This window comes from Diadema antillarum, unplaced genomic scaffold (genome assembly GCF_040938485.1).
Source record: "Diadema antillarum isolate AM-2024a unplaced genomic scaffold, OU_Dant_1.0 seq00000822_RagTag, whole genome shotgun sequence".
NCBI lineage: Eukaryota > Metazoa > Echinodermata > Echinoidea > Diadematoida > Diadematidae > Diadema > Diadema antillarum.
Window position 1 is genome coordinate 496715 of NW_027271699.1, and position 24063 is coordinate 520777.

The 24063-nt window shown below is 37.4% G+C and overlaps 1 protein-coding gene across 1 annotated transcript in view; it reads left to right on the forward strand.

Annotated features, from left to right (window-relative positions):
* Positions 1 to 338: 338 nt before the first annotated feature.
* Positions 339 to 24063, forward strand: part of LOC139739963 (E3 ubiquitin-protein ligase arih1-like) — a 34656-nt gene continuing 10931 nt past the window's right edge. Inside the window, exons 1-5 of the mRNA XM_071650560.1 lie at positions 339 to 1371; positions 4271 to 4423; positions 7412 to 7480; positions 12416 to 12508; positions 22674 to 22729. Of these exons, the coding sequence (XP_071506661.1) occupies positions 1138 to 1371; positions 4271 to 4423; positions 7412 to 7480; positions 12416 to 12508; positions 22674 to 22729 (605 nt within the window). The 5' untranslated portion in view covers positions 339 to 1137. The remainder of the gene's footprint in view (positions 1372 to 4270; positions 4424 to 7411; positions 7481 to 12415; positions 12509 to 22673; positions 22730 to 24063) is intronic.

Here is a 24063-nt window from a genome sequence, read left to right on the forward strand (position 1 = left end):
CTAGGGAGATGAGATACTAGTAGTTTTCACCTCTATGCAGCGGGCCGACGACCAAATGAATGTTCGAGCGGGTTTGTGTGTCTGTGTGTGTACGTGTGTAGTTATGTGGTGCACAGCAGAGTGAGAGGAGCATCTAGCACCGATAACTACACAAGCAGTCAGACGCACGTACGTTGACGTGACAGTACACCCGTGTAGTGCAACAATAAGACTAGCTACACCGACATACAAACGTACAGCTAAACAGAGGCACAGCACAGCAGCAATGCTTAGCACACTGGATCATGCAAACGTACATTATATGTACGCAGAGCGAGCTAGCTAGAGAGCTGTGTAGAGTCGCGGCAGCAGATGTATCTTATTGCGGAGCTGGAGGAAGGGGCAACTCTCAACCAAGATTACAGCGCATGAAATGTCGGATATTCTGACTCAAATCAGCTTGGGTCAAAACAGCTCAAAATTTTCCGGCGGAGTGGTGTGCTTCAACTAGATCAAGAAAGGAGTAAACAGACAACGAACAGTATGTTAGTTAGCCCCTCTCAGCTCAGACTTCAGGAGCCTAAAACATCATAACAATGCACCAGTAGCGTAGGCCTACGTACAGACACGGTGTGTATCCAGACTCCCGCCCGAGCGAGTGCTAGGATAAGGGATGGATGTGTGATGATATTGAATTTATGCGGATGGACATTTGCATTTTCTCCTGCTTCCAAGAGCTGCCTGCTCTCTTGATGGTACCAGAAACCAGAAGAGAACTGACGAGTTCATGCTGGAAGCTGATGTTGTTGTGTGTGCAGATAGTCTATGCTATGGGTATGCAACCATAAAGTTGATACCGATACCGCTGGCGATACACCATCAGTCATCACGCCACACCAGTCCAGTGCAGTGAACTTTTGCTTGCTGGGTCCACGGACCGAACTGCAGTCAAGCAAAGTGTCTAACAGTGAGTTAGATATAGAAACATCTCAAGACGAGACAAGTGGGCATTTTGGAGTGAGTGAACTGAAGGTAGACTACGAAAGAAAGCACCTCCAAAAACAGCGTAAAGAAAAGTCGGTCAGATCCAGCCAGCTAATTTGTAAATTGCACCACACCTAGATCACTCTTTAGCTAGCTAGCCAGTCCAGTTCAAATATGGATGAAGACGAAGGCTTCATGATGGGTGAGGAAGATGAGCTTGAATACGATGATGATGATGATGATGCAGGATCCAGTGACTTTGGTGACCACTTTGAAATGGAGGAGGATGATGCCTCCTACAGCAGAGAGAGAGAAGAGGAGGACGATTTTCAGTATCAGGTTTTAACACCAGATGACATTGTGCAGCTGATGGTAGACACTATACGTGAAGTCAACAATGTAGTGAAGGTAAATGTGGGCGCTGATAATGTACGGTTGTATTCATGGAGATGTCTTAAATTCTACTTTTACAAGACAAAATTGCACCAAAAAGCACAGGAAATACTTCAGAGCTTATTTCCAGTCTCTCTGGTAAATCTTAACCAAGATTGTTACCAATTGCCATTGCGGGCTTTGATTATTGATGTTGACTTGCGTATCGTCACTCAAAACGACTCGCTCTTTTGGAGCTTTGCTGTGTATGCTCGCTGCTGCTGGAAATAAGGCAAGCTCTTGTATTTCCTGTGCTTTGGGTGCAATTCTGTCACTGCAGAATTCAAGATATCTGTTAAAAGGATGGTATTACAGTAGAATCTGGTGGAGGCGAGGATTGGGCTTTTAACTTTTTGTGAGATACCCAAGAAACCACTTATGAAATAGTGCAGAGGGTTCTCCCCCTTCCCCCCCCCCCCCCCCCCCCCCCCAGTGCAGAGCACACCATTCTAAAACTCAAAAGATAAGTTCAAAGTTTATTTGATGAAGATTGGTTTTGGAATGGCTGAGACATCCAAAAACAAAGTAAAATAAAGCGATCTTAATGAAAGCTGGGTCCCACCTTTTATTAGGATTACTCTGTTTTGGGTATCTCCCTCAGCCATTTCAAAACCAATTTTCATCAAATGAACGTTGAGTGCCTCTTGGAATTACATGATCTTTCATATTTCATGGGAGGTTTCTCATTATCTCACCCAAAACTGTGAGAAACCTGAAGTTAGGTCTCTACCAAAACTATATGATCCCTTTAATGAAGCCATTAAATACAAAAGTACATTCATGGCACCAAAATGTATGGAATTACATGTAGACGTTGCCTACAGTATGCCATTTAGTAGATAAGCAGGTCCTTCACTGTATATTCCCTATACTATAGGGCTTTCAAAGTACCATCTGTGATATACTGTAGTGATCAAGAATCATTGCAGGTAATGTACAATGTATTGTACAAAGTCATTTGTAAATGGTTAGTACTTCCACAGGAAAGATAGAAAATCTATACTTGTACATGTGTACATTTTTTTTTTTTTCAGGATTTAATTTCAAACGTAGACTTGTTATTGAATGTCAATTCAGTAGAGGAAGGAAAAGCTAAGAAAAATGCAGCACAACAGATGGGGCCTGTTTTTCCATTTTTTACTAGTCCATTCCTGAAAAAGTTACTGGTCCAACAGTGATTTTTACTGGTCAGGGGCCATCGGACCAGTGCCAGTGTGCAGCCTTGACTAAACCAAAATAGAATAGAAAAAAACAAACAAACAATGATACTGTACATGTAGAAGGCAATGTGATACAATGTGCAGTACACATGCTTACAAAAATCAAATTAATGTTATTTGTATTGCCACAGGGGGTCAATTTCAGTTACCATAATAGACTGTTGACCTCTTGTTGATTCTGATGTGCATTGTGCAATGTACATTGTACATGATGAATAGTATGATGGGCATGTTACAATGTTGTATGCCTGTGTTTACAGAGTATACATCTGTACTTTCATGACTCATCAATGGTACCAGTATTATTAGAGCTAGTTATGTACACATTTTGTACATTGTATGGTAGACTTGCAGTACTGCAGACCATTTACAAAATTGTAGATCTGGTGTAGGCCCTACACAGTTTACACTGTACAGTTTTATGCAATTTTACATGGACTGTACACTGCATGATGAATGTCTCCATCCTTCGAATGCACACATTGTTGCTATGGACATACTGTTGCATGTTTGTCTGACATCCATATTGTGTATGTACAGTACTGTATACTACCCGCTGAGTCAAGAAGTGCTATAAAATACAATGTTCAATAGAATTTTAGAGCTGCTACATTCTGTATGATCTTTTCTTATCAATATTATGCCATTTGGTCAAAAAAGAGCAAAGTGTCAGTGAGAATTCATTACTTTACCGTCATGTACATTGTACATGTATGTTATTACAGTACGTGTATTTCGATGTCTGTCCAGCATTCCATACGTTGCACTAAAATTTTTCATTTTGGCAAATATTCTAATAGATTGCTTCTTTGAAGCAATTTTGGGGACAAAATTATATTTCATTAAAGTGTTCTAAAAGATGGTATTACAAGTATAATGGGGGTTAATGCACATTGGAAACAGAAAATAAAGCAACATCCCTGAAATGTACTCTTTTACTATGGAATTACAACTGTACATGTACCATGTACAATGTAGATTGACTCAAGATGCATTCAAACTGTACTCATACACAGTTTATTGTTTACAATGCTTGAATAACATAGAAATGAGGGCACTTTATTTGTTTTTATGTCTGTGAGACTGTACAATGTTGTACATGACTTGATGTGGGTTTAGTAACTAGAAGACATTTCCATAAATGCAATCGATCTTTGCAAAATATAGCCTATATACAATGTATAATCATTCTGTAACATCTCAAATGGCCTGTAAACCAAAACTGTTGTTGGCAGATACCAGCACTTTCGAGTTGGACAGTTTTAAACTTCATGTACATTATACATCCTATGTTGTGCTTAAAGTGCTCCTACATATGTAAAGCTCCAGAATGTGCATTGCAGAAATTTATGGTCATATGAGATTTTATGACAGAAAAGTCAAGTATGTATACCATGTTATGTGAATTTTGAAAGGAGGAATATTTACACTTGTACCAAAGTGAAGGTGATATGATTACTGAAAACCTGTTGACACGAAAGAACTATCACATACAACTGTAGGAATACATACTTGTATGTACTTGTAGTACAATACAATACAATGTATGAACTCTACATGCACAACGTGTTGTATGTCACAGAATGGTGTGCATGCTCTGATGTTCCAACTGACAGTGTAACTGTTTTGTGGTTTTCTTTTGTTCGTTCACAAAGATCCCAGCCACTGTCACCAGGATACTCCTCAACCACTTCAAATGGGATAAGGAGAAGCTCATGGATAGACTGTATGGGGGTGACCCAGATGCGGTATTCACCGAGGCTCATGTCATCAGCCCCTACAGGAAAAACCATGCCAAACAACCCAAGGTATCACAATGGCATGGCAATTAACAATCCTCTACAACTTGAGGGGAACCTGCCCCAAATGTCTAGTAAATTTAAAGATTTTTTTTTTCTGAATAAAAGAAAAGAAAATGAGAAATTTTGTGTGTGTGCTTGAAGTCATGAGCTACTAATGTAACTTCTTTTTCTTTATTTTTATGCAAAAATAGTGACAATTTAATGTGCAAAAACAGATGAAGACTTTTGTCCTAAAAATTACTTCACAGTCACATGGCCCAAAACATTAATGTTGAAATACATACATTAATGTAGTACATTGTACCCGAAGAAAAGAACTGCAGAGCAGATGTAAATCCTTTCACATTAAAATTGTCATTACTGTTTTGATATAATTTGTTACAATTTTCTCTAATGTATTAATGTTGCATCTTTTTTTTTCTTTTCTTTTTTTGCCTCTCTGCTAGTACAACAATACAATGTACAATATGTTATTTGTGATTATTAAATCCTGTCACTCATCATGTGAACTACGTAATATACACAAAACAGTATTGTTTACTATCATAGTGAACTTATATGATATACAGTACATTTACTTTTAGTAGTACAGTTGTAGTTAATCCCCTTAATTTTTCAGTCCATGCAGAAAAAGGGTTAGTTCATCAACATATTTCAAAGTCTTTCACAAGCAGTCATCACAGATTGTAGTTAATGAAGGATAAAATGTGAAATGTTTTACTATAGATTAGATCTGCCAAGAAGAGTACAATGTACTCTGTATGCACGTGTAGTCTAGAAGCACATGTTTGCTTTGTGCTCAAAACAAATTCTGCATGAATTAAATGTACATGCATGCATGTACAAACTGTATGTACATTGTAATGTCACACTGGTTCTGTTATTTCAGAGCACACAAAATGTTGTAAGAGCATGAAAATAACGGTGCACTGTTCTTTGTATTACGCTGTAACTGTTGCAATGAGAATTACAGCTAGAGAGAAGACCAGTGAAATACCGTACACTGTACGTTGTACTGTATGTGTAGATATCAACATTGTATAGTACCCTATGCCTATTTCATTACAAGTACAGTACCCAAGTGTCAACATGAATGATTGCACAGTGAATTTAAAGTACATGTATCTATTCATCAGCAGACTTCATACATGTAAATGCTTGTTTTATATTTGGCTGGCATGCTGCGAGTTTGTGTGGTTTGTGTTTGGATTATAATGTCACTTGTTCTGATTCCCATTTCCAGTATCATGCACCTGTAGCATTGCCACCTTTGATAGCTCATACCACTTTCGTATGTTATCAATTTTCAAGAAATAGTGCAGTGCCATTATGATCTTTGTACGTAATTGTGTGTAATTCACTGTGACATTCCATAATCGCAATACCGACATGTACATGTATAGAGGTTTGATGAAATTGGTCAATAATTACACTGTTTACAGTGTATGTCAGATACATATTTTTGTATAGTGTATGTTATACAGTGTATGTCAAAATGTGAAGGGGTCATGTTATCAAGTACCAATCTATACAATACAGAGTGGGTATTAAGCAGGATGTGATACACAGTAAATTGATTTTGAAATTTTATATTGTATTAAAGCTTTGTCTAATGACGTTCCACTCTGTAAATATTCTTGAAATATTTATGTCCATTGTCACTGCAGAGTGGAACACTATTAGACAAAGCTTTGTACAAAGTGGCAATGGACATTAACATTACAAGAATATTTGCAAGCATGTACAATTTGTAGATGCCTCCTTTATTATCCTGCTTAGTGGTTATAGCAATTTCAGTAATAGTGATCAAATTGTAATGTACCCAATATGCAAAGTGAAGAACATTTATAGGGACAGCATACCGCTTCTTTACTGTACATTGCAACATAAAGCACTTTGCATCCCGAAGCCTCTGAGAAAAAAAGATGACAGTGTTTGGGGTGGTGTTTATTGTTGTTGTTGTTGTTGTTGTTGTTGTTGTTGTTGTTGTTTTTTGTATTTGCACTGAAAGTTACCATGAATGCATTTTGTTGGTATGCACTAACAGCATTAAAATTACATGTACGTTGATAGTGCATTCGACAGCTTTCTGTCATAAACCTCCAAAGGCTACACAACCCATGTACATTGTACAAGTACATTGTAGGTGTGGCTTGAATGATGAACAACTACTGTAAAAGTGGATATTTTCGCGCGACTAATTTTTTGCGCTCAGCGGGGTTAGAATAGTTTTGCGTGTTTTTAATTCCGCGGAATCAAGTCATCAACTGCTGGAACATATGGCAAACAAAAATATTCGCGTGCTTTTATTTTCGTGCTAGTTTCGGGTTGCGCGAAATGCACGAAAATTTCAACACCATGAAAATTTCCACTTTTACAGTAATGAAGCCTATTGTATGTACTTGTGCATCCATCTTCCATCAAAGTGAATGACATCGAACAGATGAATATATCCATCTCGTATGTAAATATTGATCTCTGTTGATATTGGTGGTTTCCATTCACTAGTAATTGGTGTTGCGTGATATACATGTACAGTTGATTTTTACTGTGTATCTATGCATACTGTGTGTGTATTATGTAAATAATACACACACACGTAATTTCACCTTCACTTCCATGAATAGTGCCAGATCTCAGATATTTGTGTACATGTCAATCATGTACATTGTACATTCATTGGAAGTTACCTGATATTCAGTATGCACAGCCATTTCCAGTGTACCCGTAGGTGGTATGGGAGAATTTGCAGCATGTGTACTGGGTGCAATATACAGGTACTGTACACACACACACACACACACACACACACACACGCACAACACAGGAGCTGCAAATAATGCAATGCACGCATAATGTCCTTCAAGCTGAATGATTAAATTGTATATTCCCTCTAAGTGTTATGATGCTGAAAGTATGTCAATCACAGGCTTCATTATGGTTGCACTTTGTAAGCATTCTGCATAATGTTTCTGTTCTGTCTCTTGTATGCAGGCATCTACAAGATCATCACAAGCAGTGATGGATTACTGTGAAATCTGCTTCAGGACCGTTCTAGGAACGGTAAGTGTTTTTATCAGCGAAAGCTAGGCAGAGAGGGGCCAGGGTAGATGCAGCTTTTATACAATATACAGTCATTCAAAATGGCAGAAATTATTCACAGCATAGAAAGGAACCAAAAGCACTGCAAATATCAAATGCAAGAGTTGTGCCTTCATCCTTTGAATGCTTTGTGAATATTAGTGTGATATAATTATGGCAAGGTGATGTTGGATAGTGTGATTCCCTTGCATTTGTTGTAGTACGACTGTAAGTTTAGGAAATTGATGTCATGAAAAGATTTAGCTGCCTTTGGATGTTCAATCAAGATAGAATTACACAGGTTGGATGCCCTTTTTACCCACACATACATGTACAATGTAGGCTGCTACACATAATCTCTCCATTTCTCTAGCGCTCTCTACAATGTATCTATGGGCAAGTCCAAGATAATGCGCGCGTTACGTATGGGACATTCAGAGACTTTTATGACCTGAAAAATAGTGTTAATGGCCTTTGATCATATTGAACTTCATCATGGTGATTGATATCTAGGAGAAGTATAAACATGTAAAAAATTGAGAAAAATGACCTTGACAATTATATTCTAGAAGAGAAAATATGTGCCGTTACGTATGGGACCAGAAAACTTTTGTTTTTTTGAACATTTTTTTCAACCTCAAAACTCTCTGAAAGGATTTCATTCTATAACTTATAACTCACTGTGATGAAAGTCACAACACTCAAGATTATCACAGGTAAGTTTCATGTCATTAGGCAAAAAGCTCTAATTACAGGTTCTAATTAAAGACAGACATGACGTGTTACGTATGGGACAGTTACGTATGGGACAGTTTGTCCCCCATTCATTTAGTGTGTGAAGAACCATGTTTATGGGTATTTTGCATAATTATTGTAGTAAAATCAGTTGAAACTACTCAAATACTGATCCAGATTGTCAAGGAAACATTATTCCCCGAATATTCACCATCATAATCATATTCAATCATATCTTTATATTTTTATGACCAACCTGAGTATGCATGCCCTTTGTCCCCCATTCATTTAGTGTGTGGAGAGCCAAGTTTATATGGGTATTTTGCAAAATAATTTTGCAAAATACCCATAAACAAATTTTTGCATAATGATTGAGGTAGAATCAGTTGAAATTACTCAAATGCTGTTCCAGATTGACAAGGGAACAATATTCCCCGTATATTTACCATCATAATCATATTTAATCATATTCTATATTTTTTATGACAAACCTGAGTATGTATGCCCTATTTTTATCAGGATAGTTACTACTGAAAAATTGAATAGTTTAAAGTGTTTACTTCCATTGATGAAGGGCAGTTTGCCATTTAGTTTCAACAAAAAATGACTTGACACAAGAAATATTAATTTTAATAAATAAGCAATACCTGCTGCGTGGAACCCCAGTGATGGAGTAGATATATGATGTCTGTCTAGCAGTCAGGTCATTGATTCGTGTCACACCTCGGTATGTATACCCATGAATTTTGTCGTGGCTACTATTGAAACTGAATAAGGACAATTTGTGTATCGCTTGCAATAAAAAGGAATCATTTTACTTTATATATTTTTTTGTATATATATCACAACCATTTCAAATTGGATCTCCATCACATAAACTTTGGAATCCTCTAGTCTTAGGATTGTATGCTCTTTAGTAATTCATATAATTGGTTTCCAATCATCTCATTAAATGTTGAAAACTGAATCCCCATTTCTACAAAAACTATACCATCCCTTTAATGCTGATTTTTCATTGTGTATTTTGCCATTTTCCCCTCCCCCTTTCTGAAAATTGTTCAGTCAAGTACATGCATTGTTTCAAGTGTCTAAAACTCAAAAAGTAGCTACAATGTTGGGATGCTTTCTTCAGGATGATTGACCATTTGTGTACTGAGAGACCTTCCCAGCTAGCTACATGCATTCACATGCAATATGTATGAGGATGTCCCATACGTAACGCATTTGTCCCATACGTAACATTATTTTAATGCCTAATAGAATATATTTCTTTTACTGTTTTTTTCTTTTTTCTATGGTATTTAGTTTCTCTAAACAATAAATTAGAACTTTCCAAAAGGGCATTAAAATATCCATAGCAATTTCAGAAAAAACCTAAAAAAATGACCTCAATTTGTTACGTATGGGACATCTCATGATAAGACACGAGCTAATTTGCATAATCATTTGCATAATCCCTAAATTTTTATACCAAGTTAAACTATTTGATGAACTTCTTATGTCCACATATTAATCAAATATCATTTGCTTTCCTTTGAATTAATATGAATTTTTATAAATGTCCCATACGTAACGCTGTGTTTCACATTTATGCAAATGAAGCCCTTGAAATTTGCATAAACTTACATAATATCATTTTTTCCTCCATGGAAATCAAAACTTCAACTCATAAGCTTCAAAATGATACCAAACACGTCAATATTGAGCAAAGATGAAATTTTGCCTTCTGAGGGGACCTTATCTTGGACTTGCCCCTTGATCCATCTCTATCTCTGCACATGTACAGTGTGTATGTATCCATCTCCCTCTCTCCATATCAACATAAAAGATGAGATTACTGCAGTAGAAATGATAAGAAAGAGACAGCAGAGTGACACAATGCACTGTGGTGCCCAGTAGATGTACTGTAAGAATTCTTTTATTGTCCATTCATTTCAAGTATCTAGATACCTTTGTGATATTAGCAGGCCTCCACCTTTTGATGACAATCTCTGGTAAATGTGGTATGATATGCTTTTCTGATATGTTTGGCCAACCAAACAGCTGAGTACATTGTAAATAAGATCCAGATCATTGACTTAAATTATCATTTTCGACCCGTTTGCATCTCATGTGTAGCACTTTTAACGTTTTGTGGAGTGAATTCCACCAGCATTATTTTTGTTGCCATTAATGGAATACCACTTGCCCGGTTGGGCAAGCAGATTTTCAAATTGTTGCCCGAACTTGCTGGAATATGAATTTTGCTTGCGTAAAAGAAAGTCTGAAAAATATAAGAAAATTATTTTTAAAAGGGCTTTCATCAAAGTCAAGGGCTTAAAAGAAACACAATTATTTGAATTTAATATGTTACCATTGATTCACAAGCTTCAGTTGCTAAAATGAAATTAAAGTATGTTGCATCACTGTAGTCATTATCTCTGGGCTTCTGTATTGTTGACTTCATGGATTTGAAGGGGGCTTCAAAAAGGTGGCTTCAAAACTGTTTTGCTTGCTCAATTCAGGCAAGCATTTTTTTTTTTTTCATTGTTCCAAAACACTGGCCCGACTTTGACTTTCACCTGCCCTGGGCAATCCCATCTGCATGTATGGATACATGTGTCTAATCCTTTGTTCATATACCTAGTTTGTGGAGGATCATAGGGCATTTACATTGTACAATATTCTCAACTAAAATATTTCAACAGAGTCATGTTTATAGTAATGATTTCATCCTCATTGTGATGCATTGTTTTTAATTTCTTGCCTTTGATCATCAGAAATTGCTGCATTTCATCATTTCTCCTGTGTGTCTCTCAATCTTTTCCTCTCTTGCTGAGCTTTTCCTCTCTCCTTGTGTTTAATACCGAACCCAGCATTTGTGTTGAACAAGTATACTGCAGGGAAATGTGTTTTCTGTAAATGTCATGATTTATATTTTGTACCGATAGTCCTCGAACAAGGTATCCAGTGAGCACAGAAGTGCTCCTGGTGATCATGCAACTAGTGTACATATTGTGTGTTGTCACTCAATGTAAAACTCCTTTCTCTAGCTGCATGTAAACTGACAATGATGTGACAATTTCTTGGTAGACCTGCAACTTTGTATGTTCTTCATAAGTCTGCACAAGAAATGCTTCAAATATTACACTTTATGCAAGGTGGTCCACAACTTGAAATTTTAGCGTGTTGCAAGCTCAGAATCTGAGAATATAGCAGAAATTGAATATGCGCGGAGCGCACACGATGAGTACGTAGTATGCAATATTTTGCTGCTTATCTCTCCTTGTGCTGCTTACATTCAATGTTCTCTCTCATGTTTTGCACACAAATATCTAAAGTACCTGGTAGTTTGATGTTTCTTATGTTATGCACATGTTTTGCACATTTTTGAATACTTTTACTTTGAGCTTGTTACAAATTCTTGAGGATGTTGCATAGCAAGTTGCTGGCTTTTTAGGATGTTGCACAAGAATTTTAGCATGTTGCAGCGACATGCTAAAACCCCTCATGGACCACCCTGTTATGTTGAATTGTAGGTTTTTAAGAATCTGTTGAAATTGATTCCTTCTAACAGTTTCAAGAGGGATCATATATTTCTCTCTTTAATGCGCAATCAAAAAGAAAAAAAAAATCTGTGCAAGCAAAACCATTGTCATGTGACCATGACAGCAAATTTGAGGGTCCCATATGCCATTCTATCAGTTGGCTTCCTACACATGTGTGTACCTTTAACACTGTCTTACCTTTTATTTATACAATATAGTCTGATTCCACTTGTTATATCACAGATCTGTAGCCTCAATTCAACTGATCTCATTTGAGCAACTCTCATTTGGATGATTTTCTATGCAATGGAGAGAGGGTGTTTTGGATTTCTCCCTACAGCCACACACAAAACGTGCTGCTAACTACCCAAACAATGTTATGGTAAAGCTGTGGGTTACATGAGCAGACTGCAGTGCCAATTTCGCATGCAGATTATGGTAGTAATCACTCGCAATATTTCTACCTTGATTATTTCCCAATGCTGTTCGAATGGTTACAATTTTTTGCAATGAAAGTGGGTGCAGGGACACGCAGGCAGTCTGTATTTTACTTTAAATAGGTGTAGAGGTGTAAAGCATCTGCATATGTGCCCCATTGATATGGTCTGTGAAGGATGCCCTGCTGTACTGTCCTTTCTGCCTTTTTCCCCCACAGTCCATGACGGGTATTGAGTGCAACCACAAATTTTGCGCCGACTGCTGGACGGAATATCTCACCACCAAGATAATGGAGGAGGGCATGGGTCAGGTACGACATAGAGCAAAAATATTCCAAGTCTTCTCGGTCACATGAGATTATACACATCCATACAATTGTAGATATTCTTGCATGATTGTGGGCAGTTTATGATTGTTGTGAATATGATTCAGATGTGTTAATTCATATTGTCATGTTTAGTTTTAATCTTTTCTTTCTTCTTGTTTCATTATTTGTTCAGTCATTTGTTCCTATGAAGATGTATAATTTCAGAGGTCTGTTTTAAAAGGCCAATATCAGTATTAAAATATTAACTGATTCTATATGCATTTAGCTGTCAAATTAGATCATGGCTTGAGCTCAGGCATGATATTCCATTGTCATCTATATAGAAACTTGAATACTGACTGAGAAACTGTTTATAGAAATGAATGAGAGATCATGTTCTTATTCCTACATCATGCCTGACAGTTAATAGGCTTTTGTATTCAAAATCTCTCACAGGCTCTATTGCATTCCAAGTTGATATGAATGAAAATTGATACATGTGTACATTTGTTTGTGTAGATGAGGGTTTTACCTTTAGGTAAACTTCGCCTGGATATCATATTCATACATATGTGCTCTTGTTAGCTTTTGTCGCATTATCTACAGCTGTATACACTAACAGTGTACAATGAAGCAATGTTAAACCTCTCCTTGTTCATGTACCCAAGTCATGGGTTTATAGGCTCAGTAAACAACACTAAGAACACAAGTTCTGTCTAGAGTTAAGTAAACATACAACATGCAAATTGTATGCTGCACTGTGACAGAGCTGATGAAAACTCTGCCCAGAAGCAATACACATCTAGACATGTTAATGACGACCTTCAAACATACTGCTAACATTTAGATTGTATTAAAAACTTTACCAAAATCAGAAGGCGAAATATTCAACCTGAGATGATATTACCTCACACACCGTACACAAGACTGTTTACCATGGTAGTCACATTCTTTACTTACAGCTTGTATACGTACCCCCTTCAAGCAGTCAAGCATTCTACAGTGTACAACGTACCTGACTCCAGTACCAGTACCTTCTTCTGTTTTTTGGTGTGTGTTGGTTTTTTTTTTTAGTGATTCTTGGATAATCTCAGCCTTTTGTGCATGGACAGTAAAGGACATCCTTGGTTCATGTATGTCCATGGTTACCTCATTGAATACTTTGCATAGAAACAACTGTAGGTACATTTCCAAATATAGTACAGTGGTCACCGCTTAATCGAGAGGGATCTCAATTAAATGTTCTCCCATTTAAAGTGGCGCTCCCACTTAAGCGGTGGCTGGTATTGACCTCTGCGAACCACACAACATGAATCCCAATATGTGGGTATTACACTAAAACATGCACAGTTATCAAACTCACTGATAACCACAGCAACAAGTACACACGCGCTATGACACGCAGGCACAAAATGGCGATGAAAAAAAAACAGCAGTCTCATAATTTTGACAGAGGCATCATCGGAACAAACATTCATTCATTGAATTTATGATATAACCCTTTGTAGAGTTCTTAGTAGACCTATATATCAAGTCACGATGCCTATCAACCTGTCAATGCCAGAGAAAGAGACAGCACTAATAACTTTAATATGTTAACAACATGAACATTACGACACTGATTGCAACGAACACATTTTTCTCATATCCATGCCTCTTTCTTATGCTGTCACTCACACACAAACACACACACTACATGTATACTATGCACAAACAAGGAGAGTATGGGCCGCACATGGAGAGAGTGACTTTCCATATTGCACTGAAGGGGTGGTAAAGTGCATGAGTAGAAGCTGGCGATACTCATTATGACCACCTCCACTACATCCTACTGCGCATCAGCAAATGTTTTGACTGTGCAATCGGCATAACCTATCTGGAGTTTGTTAGAAAATATCCCTCCTGGTAGGGAAATGAAATCCCTGTGATTATTTCTAAGGCTTTTTCTTATAATTTTAGGCATCAATAGTGAACAGTGGAAGTGTTTCAGCCAGAATTTACCCGATAAAGTGATTTACAAAGTGTATGGTTCCGATTAAGCGGTGGAAATTACATGTGAAAATTATGTAACATCAAGTTTTGTTGCACTTAAGCGGAGTTCCCGCCATAGCGGGTTTCCATTTATGGGTGAGCACTGTATATTAAATGTGTGTGCTTTGGAATTCATTATTGTACCAAGGACATGAATGAGTGATGGAAAAGCATTACAGCATAGTACATTCTGTAGCTCACAAGAATGTGAGGATGAATATATTCAGATCATGCCCACTTACGAATGTTTTCACCTACACAGTGTAGTTGAATGTTTTTGTCCCTTTTTTTGGGGGGGGGGGGGGGGGTCTCTTTTCCTCATGACTTTTATTTAAAACACATTCCTGCCTTAAACATAAAAGATGTGAAACAAAAAAATCATCAAAGTCTCTTTAATAAGTACACAATAAACAGATCCAAAGACAAAAACTAAAACCCTATCACCCCCTCAAGTGCCAGTCACAGGAACCCAAAGCATCAATGTGAATCACATTTGGATGCGGGGTATACAATTTGTGGATGGGTCTGTTCAAAAAGTTGGGACCCAGGGTTTTTGAGGCACAGACTCAACATGCCCAACATTTTGTGTCTCAGTGCTCTGTTCTTACAGAACTTTTTTTTCATTGAGTATAAATGTTATAGGAGGGCTTATACCATGAAATACTAAACATGCTTCCCCTGTTGGTCATTTGGTCAGTTGGTCAGTTGGTCACTGTCATTTCAGCCTCTTTTTTGGGGGGAAAATTTAAGCAGGGTGTTGTGATGACAGAGTATTGAGCACATTGTCCGAGTTACTAGCAGTTCTGCAATAATCTTTAGAAGCAAACACCATTGCTTGGCTAATTTCTCCCACAAAATAATTCATACCGAACAAAAACATTTTTTTTTAGATATGTCTTAAAATTGTCAATACCGATGTTACATGTGGTGTCCAATGATAAAAAAAGGATGTAACGATGGTATTCTGCTACATATATTTATTTCAGCTGTAAGAAGGGCCAAAGTGGTTATAAATTCAAAGAATTTCTTCATTTTTGACACTAAATACATCTATTATGAAAGCAAGAAAGTCCGAGTATTTCCACACTTCGTGTTCAAACTCTGCTGTGTCAGGATGGTGTCCAGCGTAACGACAGTATTTTTGGGATCCATTTTGATAACTGTCAATTTTTTAATGGGGCAGCTTCTCCCAATCTGTTTGTAACAATATCTGTATGTATTGATTAATTACTTGTATGCAATTCTTCTGGCATTCAACAGTAACAGTTTTCATCAGGCATTGACTTTTTCTTATGACACCGTCTGTAACGCCGGTATGGCTTGTATTGGCCAAAGTGTCATAGAAATCTATAATTTCCCGTTGAATTGTTCCCAATTATATGTTTGTAGAGAGGTTTTACATTTATCTATCATGTTAGAAATAATCACTAAAGGTAGATGTCAATAAAAGCTGTAACTGCACAAAACTTGTCATTTGGCAAGTACCGAGGTTACATGGACACGGTGTCCATGTAACATGGTATATTTTTGCAGAATTATGCTACACACAATTTCAGAGACTTATAATGATAATACATATTCCTTGAGTAAGGGTCGCTTAGCATCCAAGGTAAAAACTCTTCTACATCTTCAAGAAAATAAACTTTTTGGAGATGATACATAGTACATGTGCCAGTGTTACATGGACACCATGTCCTCTGTGTAACACTGGTATGAAAGGGGTACAGAAAATTGTATGAGATGTCATTGAATAATTCTGTTTTTGGCTCAAATACTTTATATCAACATGGTATATTATGAACATATCTTTAAAATAATCCTTTTGTTTTAAAAAGGCCCCCTTTTCTGCTTTTGAAATTAAGACACGGTGTCCATGTAACATCGGTAGATCACTCTACTACTGGAGCCACACAAAAAAACACACAAGAAATTTGCTGTTACTTGGTGCAGGAATGTAGAGTTCACCATAACCTACATGTATTACCACTGTATCACATTATCAGATAGCATAGGACTGTCTTGCCTTATAAGAAAAAAATATTTTTGTAACGGCAGTATTTTTACACATTCTTTGAGTAATAGATCAAATTTTCCCTAAAAACGATAATTGAGGACATGAGCATTTGATTCTTGGTTCATTGTGTGGATGGTATTCATTTGTGATATTACTACTATTAAATTAAAGTTCTCATGCCATTTCTTGGAGAAAAGGAGAAAGATACAAAATATTTTCAATGTGGTGTCCATGTAACATTGGTATTTACAATAAATCTCATTCTCATCCAAGAAAATTATATTTGATTTTCAAGCAAATCATATATGGAATATATTATAGTATGGCTAGTCTATGTAACTATAAATGTCAGTCATTTTCATTAATTTGATGTTTAATTTTGGACCTATGTGTCAAATTTTGGGTCCCAACTTTTTGAACAAACCCATATAAGAAACAGTTACATTAAAGCTTTATTTAGGTGCAAATTTGATGTTTGCTGAAAGCAGGTCGTACAGTACAGTACACGCAGGTCATGTCCCAGATCGCTTTGTGTACCGTCTATCAAGCAGAGAAAAAAAGGAAGATGACTGTGCTACATACACACATCCCTGTCATTACTCATAGTTAACCTTTGTTCATTAGTAGACAATATGCATATTAAGGTGTGTGTGTGTGTGTGTGTGCATGTGTGTGCATGTGTGCATATGATGGTAATGGTGTGGGTGTGTGGTGTGGTAGTGTAAGCACGTATGGGGATAATGATCTCATCACATTATTGCCCAGTTTATCCTACAATACAATGTATGTCTCTCCCTGCATTCTATGGGCAGTGTCCATACATATTAGCTGTAGGACAGTATTGAAGTACATTGTATGATATTCTCTCTAGTAACACCTCCCTGCTATCAGGTAGGGGGTATGCAGGATCAAGTTTGTGCTTTGATACATCTCCCTAACCCTTCAAATCTTGAACCTGTGGCACAGCTCTTTGTTTAATTGATATCCGTACGGAGTCTGTCAATGTCAGCATCAGAAAAGGCAGGTTTAGATGTGTGAGGGCAAGCCACAAAGGCAAAAGAGTGGTCCCCCCCCCCCATGTCAGACACGCAAATGGGTCACCCTTGAGCCAGACAAATATGGATGTCATTGAGAGAACATGATCATAATGGCTCATGTTTAGTCATATTATTAGTGTAGACTAGTACCCTTTTGCTGTCAGCACTCATACACTGTATGCACAGGTACTTGGCAGATGTGTGATTATGGGCTCTATGGTTCTTGCATTGTAGTGCTGAATGAAAAGAAGCAACTCAAAACATTCGCAATCTGTTTTCATTCATGAAGTACTATACTTGTACATGTTGTCAGAATGGGTTTTTAGTTTAGGTTGTTTACTAGTTGTAGTTTAAAGTGGTACAAGTGTATATGTGATCACAGTGGCAAATCTTTATCAGGATACGTTACGATCCTTAGCAATCCAAACGCTTCTACATTTGTACAAGACTTGTGTAAGATTTGCCTTTAGAACCAATAGGTTTCTAATAAATAGGGTTCTGTCCCACATGTCACTTTTTTTTTGTGCTGTAAGTTTTGTGCTTGTGTTTTGTGTGTGCACAGAGTTAGAGTTATCATTTTTACATTTCCTTGTATGCCTCATAATTGTTATTCTTCGAAAGTGCATATTGCACGTTAGAAACTTTCTATCAGATAAGATACATGTAGACGTCACAGTCAGCACTCTGCCCAGACTCTCAAGGGTCCCAAGGTACACAGTATCATATCGACAATGAATGCGCACTTGCGTAGTAACCTCAGTATGATTCATTAGGATTCAAACTACATTGTACAAGGTCACAGTGTAACATGTAATCCACAATGTAGATTACTTTGTCCCTTCACAGTGATGCCAACTTGAATTTGTTAAATTGAAGCAGAATCCCGAAATGCCTCTACTTATATTTCTTACAGCAGGAGTAAAGGTTGGTAATATTTCAAATGCTACATGGTAATTTTTGCTATTTTCATGCCACTTGCTATCTTTACATTAAACTTTGTTAGAATGGGAGACAGCAAAAGTACAGACCTTTGACCTTTAATATACCCTTACTGTTTTATGAAAATCATTGTCTTTATACATATTTTTAAAGGTAACATTACTACTTGATGTGCCTAGATGAAGTAGTTGCTGAAAAGTATAACCTTTCACCTTGAGGGATTTGCCCAAGTCTAACCAGCCCATCTACACTTCGTGTAGCATATTTGGGACAGGTACTATAGGAAGAAATTCTATGGAGCAGTTTTCTTAAACAGAGATAACAAAATTTAGAACAGATGATTAGACTACCCAAAAACAGTTATGCCTCCAGCACCCTTCAGAGTGGAAGCATATCAGGAATATATATAAACATATACAATGTACAGTAGGCCTATAGTTGAATAGCTTCTTCCTTTATAGCTGTCACTCTAGACATTTTTAGAGCTGATTTTATATTTGCAAAAATGCACGTGTATACTAGATTTTCAGTTTAAAGTGACCTTCACATCCCTAACTTAGGAATTATTCCTTGAAATGGTAAGTTTGTAGTTTTCCCTTCAAAGAAGAAAATAAAAAGTGTTAAAAGATAAGGGGATCTATTATCTGAAAGGAAAATATTGCATATTTCCACTTTATGAACCAGATAAAACCTTTGCTGTACATTCAACGTGTACATGCATACTTTTAATGATAAACACTAGTACATGTACATACAGTTGAACCTCTCTTATCCGGCCTCCCTTTATCCGGATCTCTCTATTATACGGACGCATTCTCGCCGTGATTTTTTTTTTTTTTTTGATAATTATGGGAGGAAAGGGGGATTCCCAACTCCTTGAGAACTCCTACACAAACACACATGAATTACATATTACTTCCAACATACATTACATCAAATTTCCTTCCAAATTGCTTACCTTCAGACATTTTAACATCCCCAAACATCCCCAAATCATCGCAAGAACATGGACACAAGATTATGCGCTTGAGTCCTCTCACATGTATTAAACAATGAAAAGGTTGCAGTATACACATTACTACATGTGGTACTACAATGGGCTACATCAGTACATGTGTATGTATATGCACATGTATAAAGCATTGAGTCTCCCGTATCCGGCCAAATCCCTTATCCGGATGAGCCCCGGTCCCGACTTGTCCGGATACGAGAGGTTCAACTGTATGTGTACGTATAGCAGTAAGTTCTTAGTGTACCAGTTGAAGTTGTGTGCTCTTGCAGAGTGCTGGTAAACCTGTTGTATGCTATCGACAATGACTGAAATGTAGCGCATTTTGGAGTTGTGCTCAGTTTTGTTTTGTTTTTGCTTTGTACGTGGACCTCAAAACATATCCTATGATACAAAACTTGGCAAGGGGTTTCATGATTTCATAAGAGGCAAGTAGGCCACTTTATGAAGTTTGAAGTGTGAATTCAATAGCGTGATATCTCACAGGTTTGCTTGTGTGACACGGCAACACTTTCTGTTCACCCGCATAAAGTTGCATTTCAAGGCACATACGAGCCACTCATTGCCACCGGTCGTTTGTCATGCTCCACTCACAACGAGGAAATTTGAGCAGCAAGCTCAAGACGGGCAGAACGAGTCCTCTGCACAAGCACAGTAATGTGTACGTGAGCAAGGAGCAAGTGGGTAGGACAACAAAAGAGTAGATTCTCATCTGTTTAATTCTCGGGGTGTTTATAAGCGAGAAAAGGCATTTTGAGTTAAGCCCACAATCCTGTACACTGAAGTGAAGAGTCGCAACTCGTGGATATCGCTTCAGATTATCTAAAGTGCAGCTCCACTCCATGTTGGGGTCAGTTTTCAGACAGAGGCCGCGTTCATGCGAATTTCGTAGCCAGAATCACAAACATGAATCATGATTCAAAACGTTCATGCGGGCTTTCGCAATGCTGATTCTGGCTCAGCTCATCATTTGCCATTGCGCAGCGCACTGCGCAGTTTGACCTTGTCTCTGCAACTCGAGCCAGACCTCCTTATTCCAGCTGTACAGGCCTTTACGTTTTTATTTCGGTGAATACTTTCCGATTAGCTGTGGCATTCAGGCTCTGCCCACAGATCGAGGAACAGATCGAGGAATAATCCTAATTCTTCGTCTCTCCAATTGTTTCCCTTGGTAGACACAGCGCTGCAGCTATTACTTTTATCAACTCAATCGGAGAGTAATTACATGTATTATTATGTTAAACAGTTAACGTTAGATACTAGCATAGAATCGGTGTATGGCGTTGATGTAAACAAACAAGTGCAAGTATGGTACCAAAACACATGATTCATAAGACGTACACAAGCGCGCGAACAGAACTAGAAGCTGTACATGGGATACCCCATGAGACACGCATGCGCACAGCGCATAATGACGTCATAGAATCATGATTGAAATCACGGTTGCGTTCATGCGGTTTCTGCGATCGTGATTCTGGCAGAATCATGATTCAAAACGCCCTTTTTTCCGCGTTTCAGATCGGCGTTTTGAAACGCGTTTAAATGGAAAAATCGCATGAACGCAACGCAACTAAACACGTTTAGCGACTAAACGTGTTTAGAAACGCAATTCTAGTTTCGCATGAACGCAGCCAGAGTGAAATCTAACAAACAGAATAGTAGAAGAATCATTAAGATTGGATAATATGAAAGAGGTGAGACTTCAAAGTTTCACATGATTCCAGAAAACTCCCAGATTGTAGTCTCAGCCACATCTAAGAAAGTCAAATGAGGTGTACTGATGATGTCATTACCTCATAAGTGTCCTGCATGAAGCAAAATACAACATTTCTTGTGTTTTTATTAATTCATAAGCTGACAAGGATTTATTATAGGAAGAAGGGGTTGTAGTTTCTGAGGTATTGAGCAATATCAATATGAAAAAGAGAAGGTAATTATGCACAAGCCATTGCAGAGGTAATTGCATCATCACCTAACATAACTTGTACATGATCATAAAATGTTGCTGCAGCCAAGGTAAACACATGATCTACCATTCTAGAGATTTGATGTCACTTTCTGTATGAAATTCAATGTGAAAAAGGAGAGTGGCTTTGCACTTTTATTCAATGCATCACTTCTCAAATATGCCAGGCAAGTACGTACATTGTATTGGGAGAAAAAAGAAAAACACCCATGAAGGTTTTTTTAATTCATTTATTCAAGTATTACATGTAAGTGGCAAATGTGTACATGCATTTTATCCTCAAAACCAAGCTAGTGTACATGTACTGTCCATATTTGGTATGGAGGATTTTGACACTTCGCGGTAGTCACCTTTCATTAATCATATTCTTAACCACCGGTGAACAAGCACTTATTCTATCATGACTTCTTCATGGAATTAAAGGGAAACTTATCCCATTGAAACAGATAGTGAGTGCAGAAATATTAGTATGTCCACATTCAATAGTGCAGTTGGTGGATAATAGGACAATCCCTTCAAAAGTTATGAAATTTTGAATTATTTGGTGCCGCCATCACTACAGAAGAAGACTGCAATTATTTGTGATGTCACAGTAGGGCAACGATTCTAGAACTAATCTAAAGAGAATTTAACATATTTTCATTTTTCTGGCATAATGAAAGAACGCTTGACTTTTTCATCTTTCAGAAGGCAAAGGGAGTTGAATACCATTGATAACATTGTGTCATTAAAGAATGTATACTTTTCAACAACAAAAAAAGATGATTTAATAATTTTCAGCCTGGCTTGTTATCGAGAGCAATGACAGCGCATGGATTTACACTATCCCAAAATTTGAAAATTCATAACTTTTTAATGGACTGTCCCAGTTTCCACAAACTTCATTTACATGTATGTGTACTACTACAATGTAGTACTTCTGCATTCACCATACCTCCACATGTATATTTATGGTAAATTACCCTCCCATTCAATCTGGGTGGATCCTACACTTTTGGTATTATCTGCTCTGGAAGTTGTGCAATGTGTGGAAGTAACGAGTCACATTTTTGCTCTTTCAGGCACAAGCTCTGACACAAAACCAAACACAGGCACACAAACAGACAACGGTCGGTCGCAGACTTGACGGCATTAGCAACTAACCACAAAATGTTTCCTCTTTCTCCTTTCAGACCATCACATGTGCAGCCCATGGGTGTGATATCCTGGTTGATGACATCACTGTGATGTAAGTATTTCTTAAGACTGGCCTGGACTTTCATTGCTGTGAATCACCCCCCTTCTTGTGTTGTTTGTTGGTGTGGTTTTTTTTTTCCCCTTTTGCTCTGATTTGTCTCTTTCTTTCTGTCTTTCTCCCCCCCCCCCCCCCCCCCCCCCCCCCCACTGGAGGAGAAGGAGGAAGAGGATTTATTGTGTTTTGAAAGAAGAAATTGTATCTTTCTTTTACTTCAGCAGGCCAATGAAGTGAGGAGATACAACTCAAACTTAGTGAATTGTTACTGAAATAGAAGTTGTTTTCCATCACTTGTATTTGACTGCTTGACTTGTTTGTGTTCCACATGGAAATAAACAGGCATAGCTTTTATAAACACAGTTGTGCAGTGGTATCAATTACAGGAGGTATGCATGCATTGAGTATATGCTTTTCAAGCACAGATTCAATGAAGGATATGTTTTGCTAGTTTGAGAGATGGACATGTCAATGTTTTCATAACAAATTTGCGATGTAAATATGAGTATCATATAAGAGCTGTATACTAGATGAAGCATGCACATATGTCAAATATTTAAGGACATATAACTGCATTCAGTGCTGTGAATTTACTTCTCGTTGTTCAATAACAAATCTGCATCATTCATTTTTGTTTGTTTATTTAGTACGTGAATTATAGGAATTCAATTTTACTTCATACTCTAATTAAGTTTTTGCATTGAAAAAAATTAGACATTTTGACTAAGTTTGATTTAGTTTCTATAGCCGTAAGGGTATCATCTTTTCAACTTTTGTCAACTCTAAATGTAAACAAGTGATTGATTTATTTGTTTATTGCCATGAAATGAACAACATGACTTCTTTGCCACTATTAGTGACAATTTGTCCCTTCAATGAACCTCTGCTCTATTTAAGGCCTCTCAAAATGAATTTAGAGCAAGCAAGGACTTGCATGATATAGTGCTGCTACTTTGCAGTCTTACGGTGACCAATAAAGTGGTGCAATGTACAGTCTTTTTGTTCCCACAGTGTATTTGTTTGTACAGGACATGACTCAGAGGTCGCACATACAATTGTTATTGGTAAAGCTATCCCTACTTGAGCAAAGCCTACACCATTCATAGGGAGAAAGACACATCGCTCCATCTGTGTTGGTTCAAATATAGTCATTGTCCTCTGTAATACATTCATCAGAGAGAGTTGTATCATGTTCTTTTGTTTCTGTTATGAGTTTAGTTTGTTTGTTTTTGTATGTATGTTTGTTTGTTTGTTTGTTTGTTTGTTTGTTTCTCTTTAGTTGTTCAGGTTGTAAATAATTAGGGTCAGTAATTACAGCTGTAATTGTACCA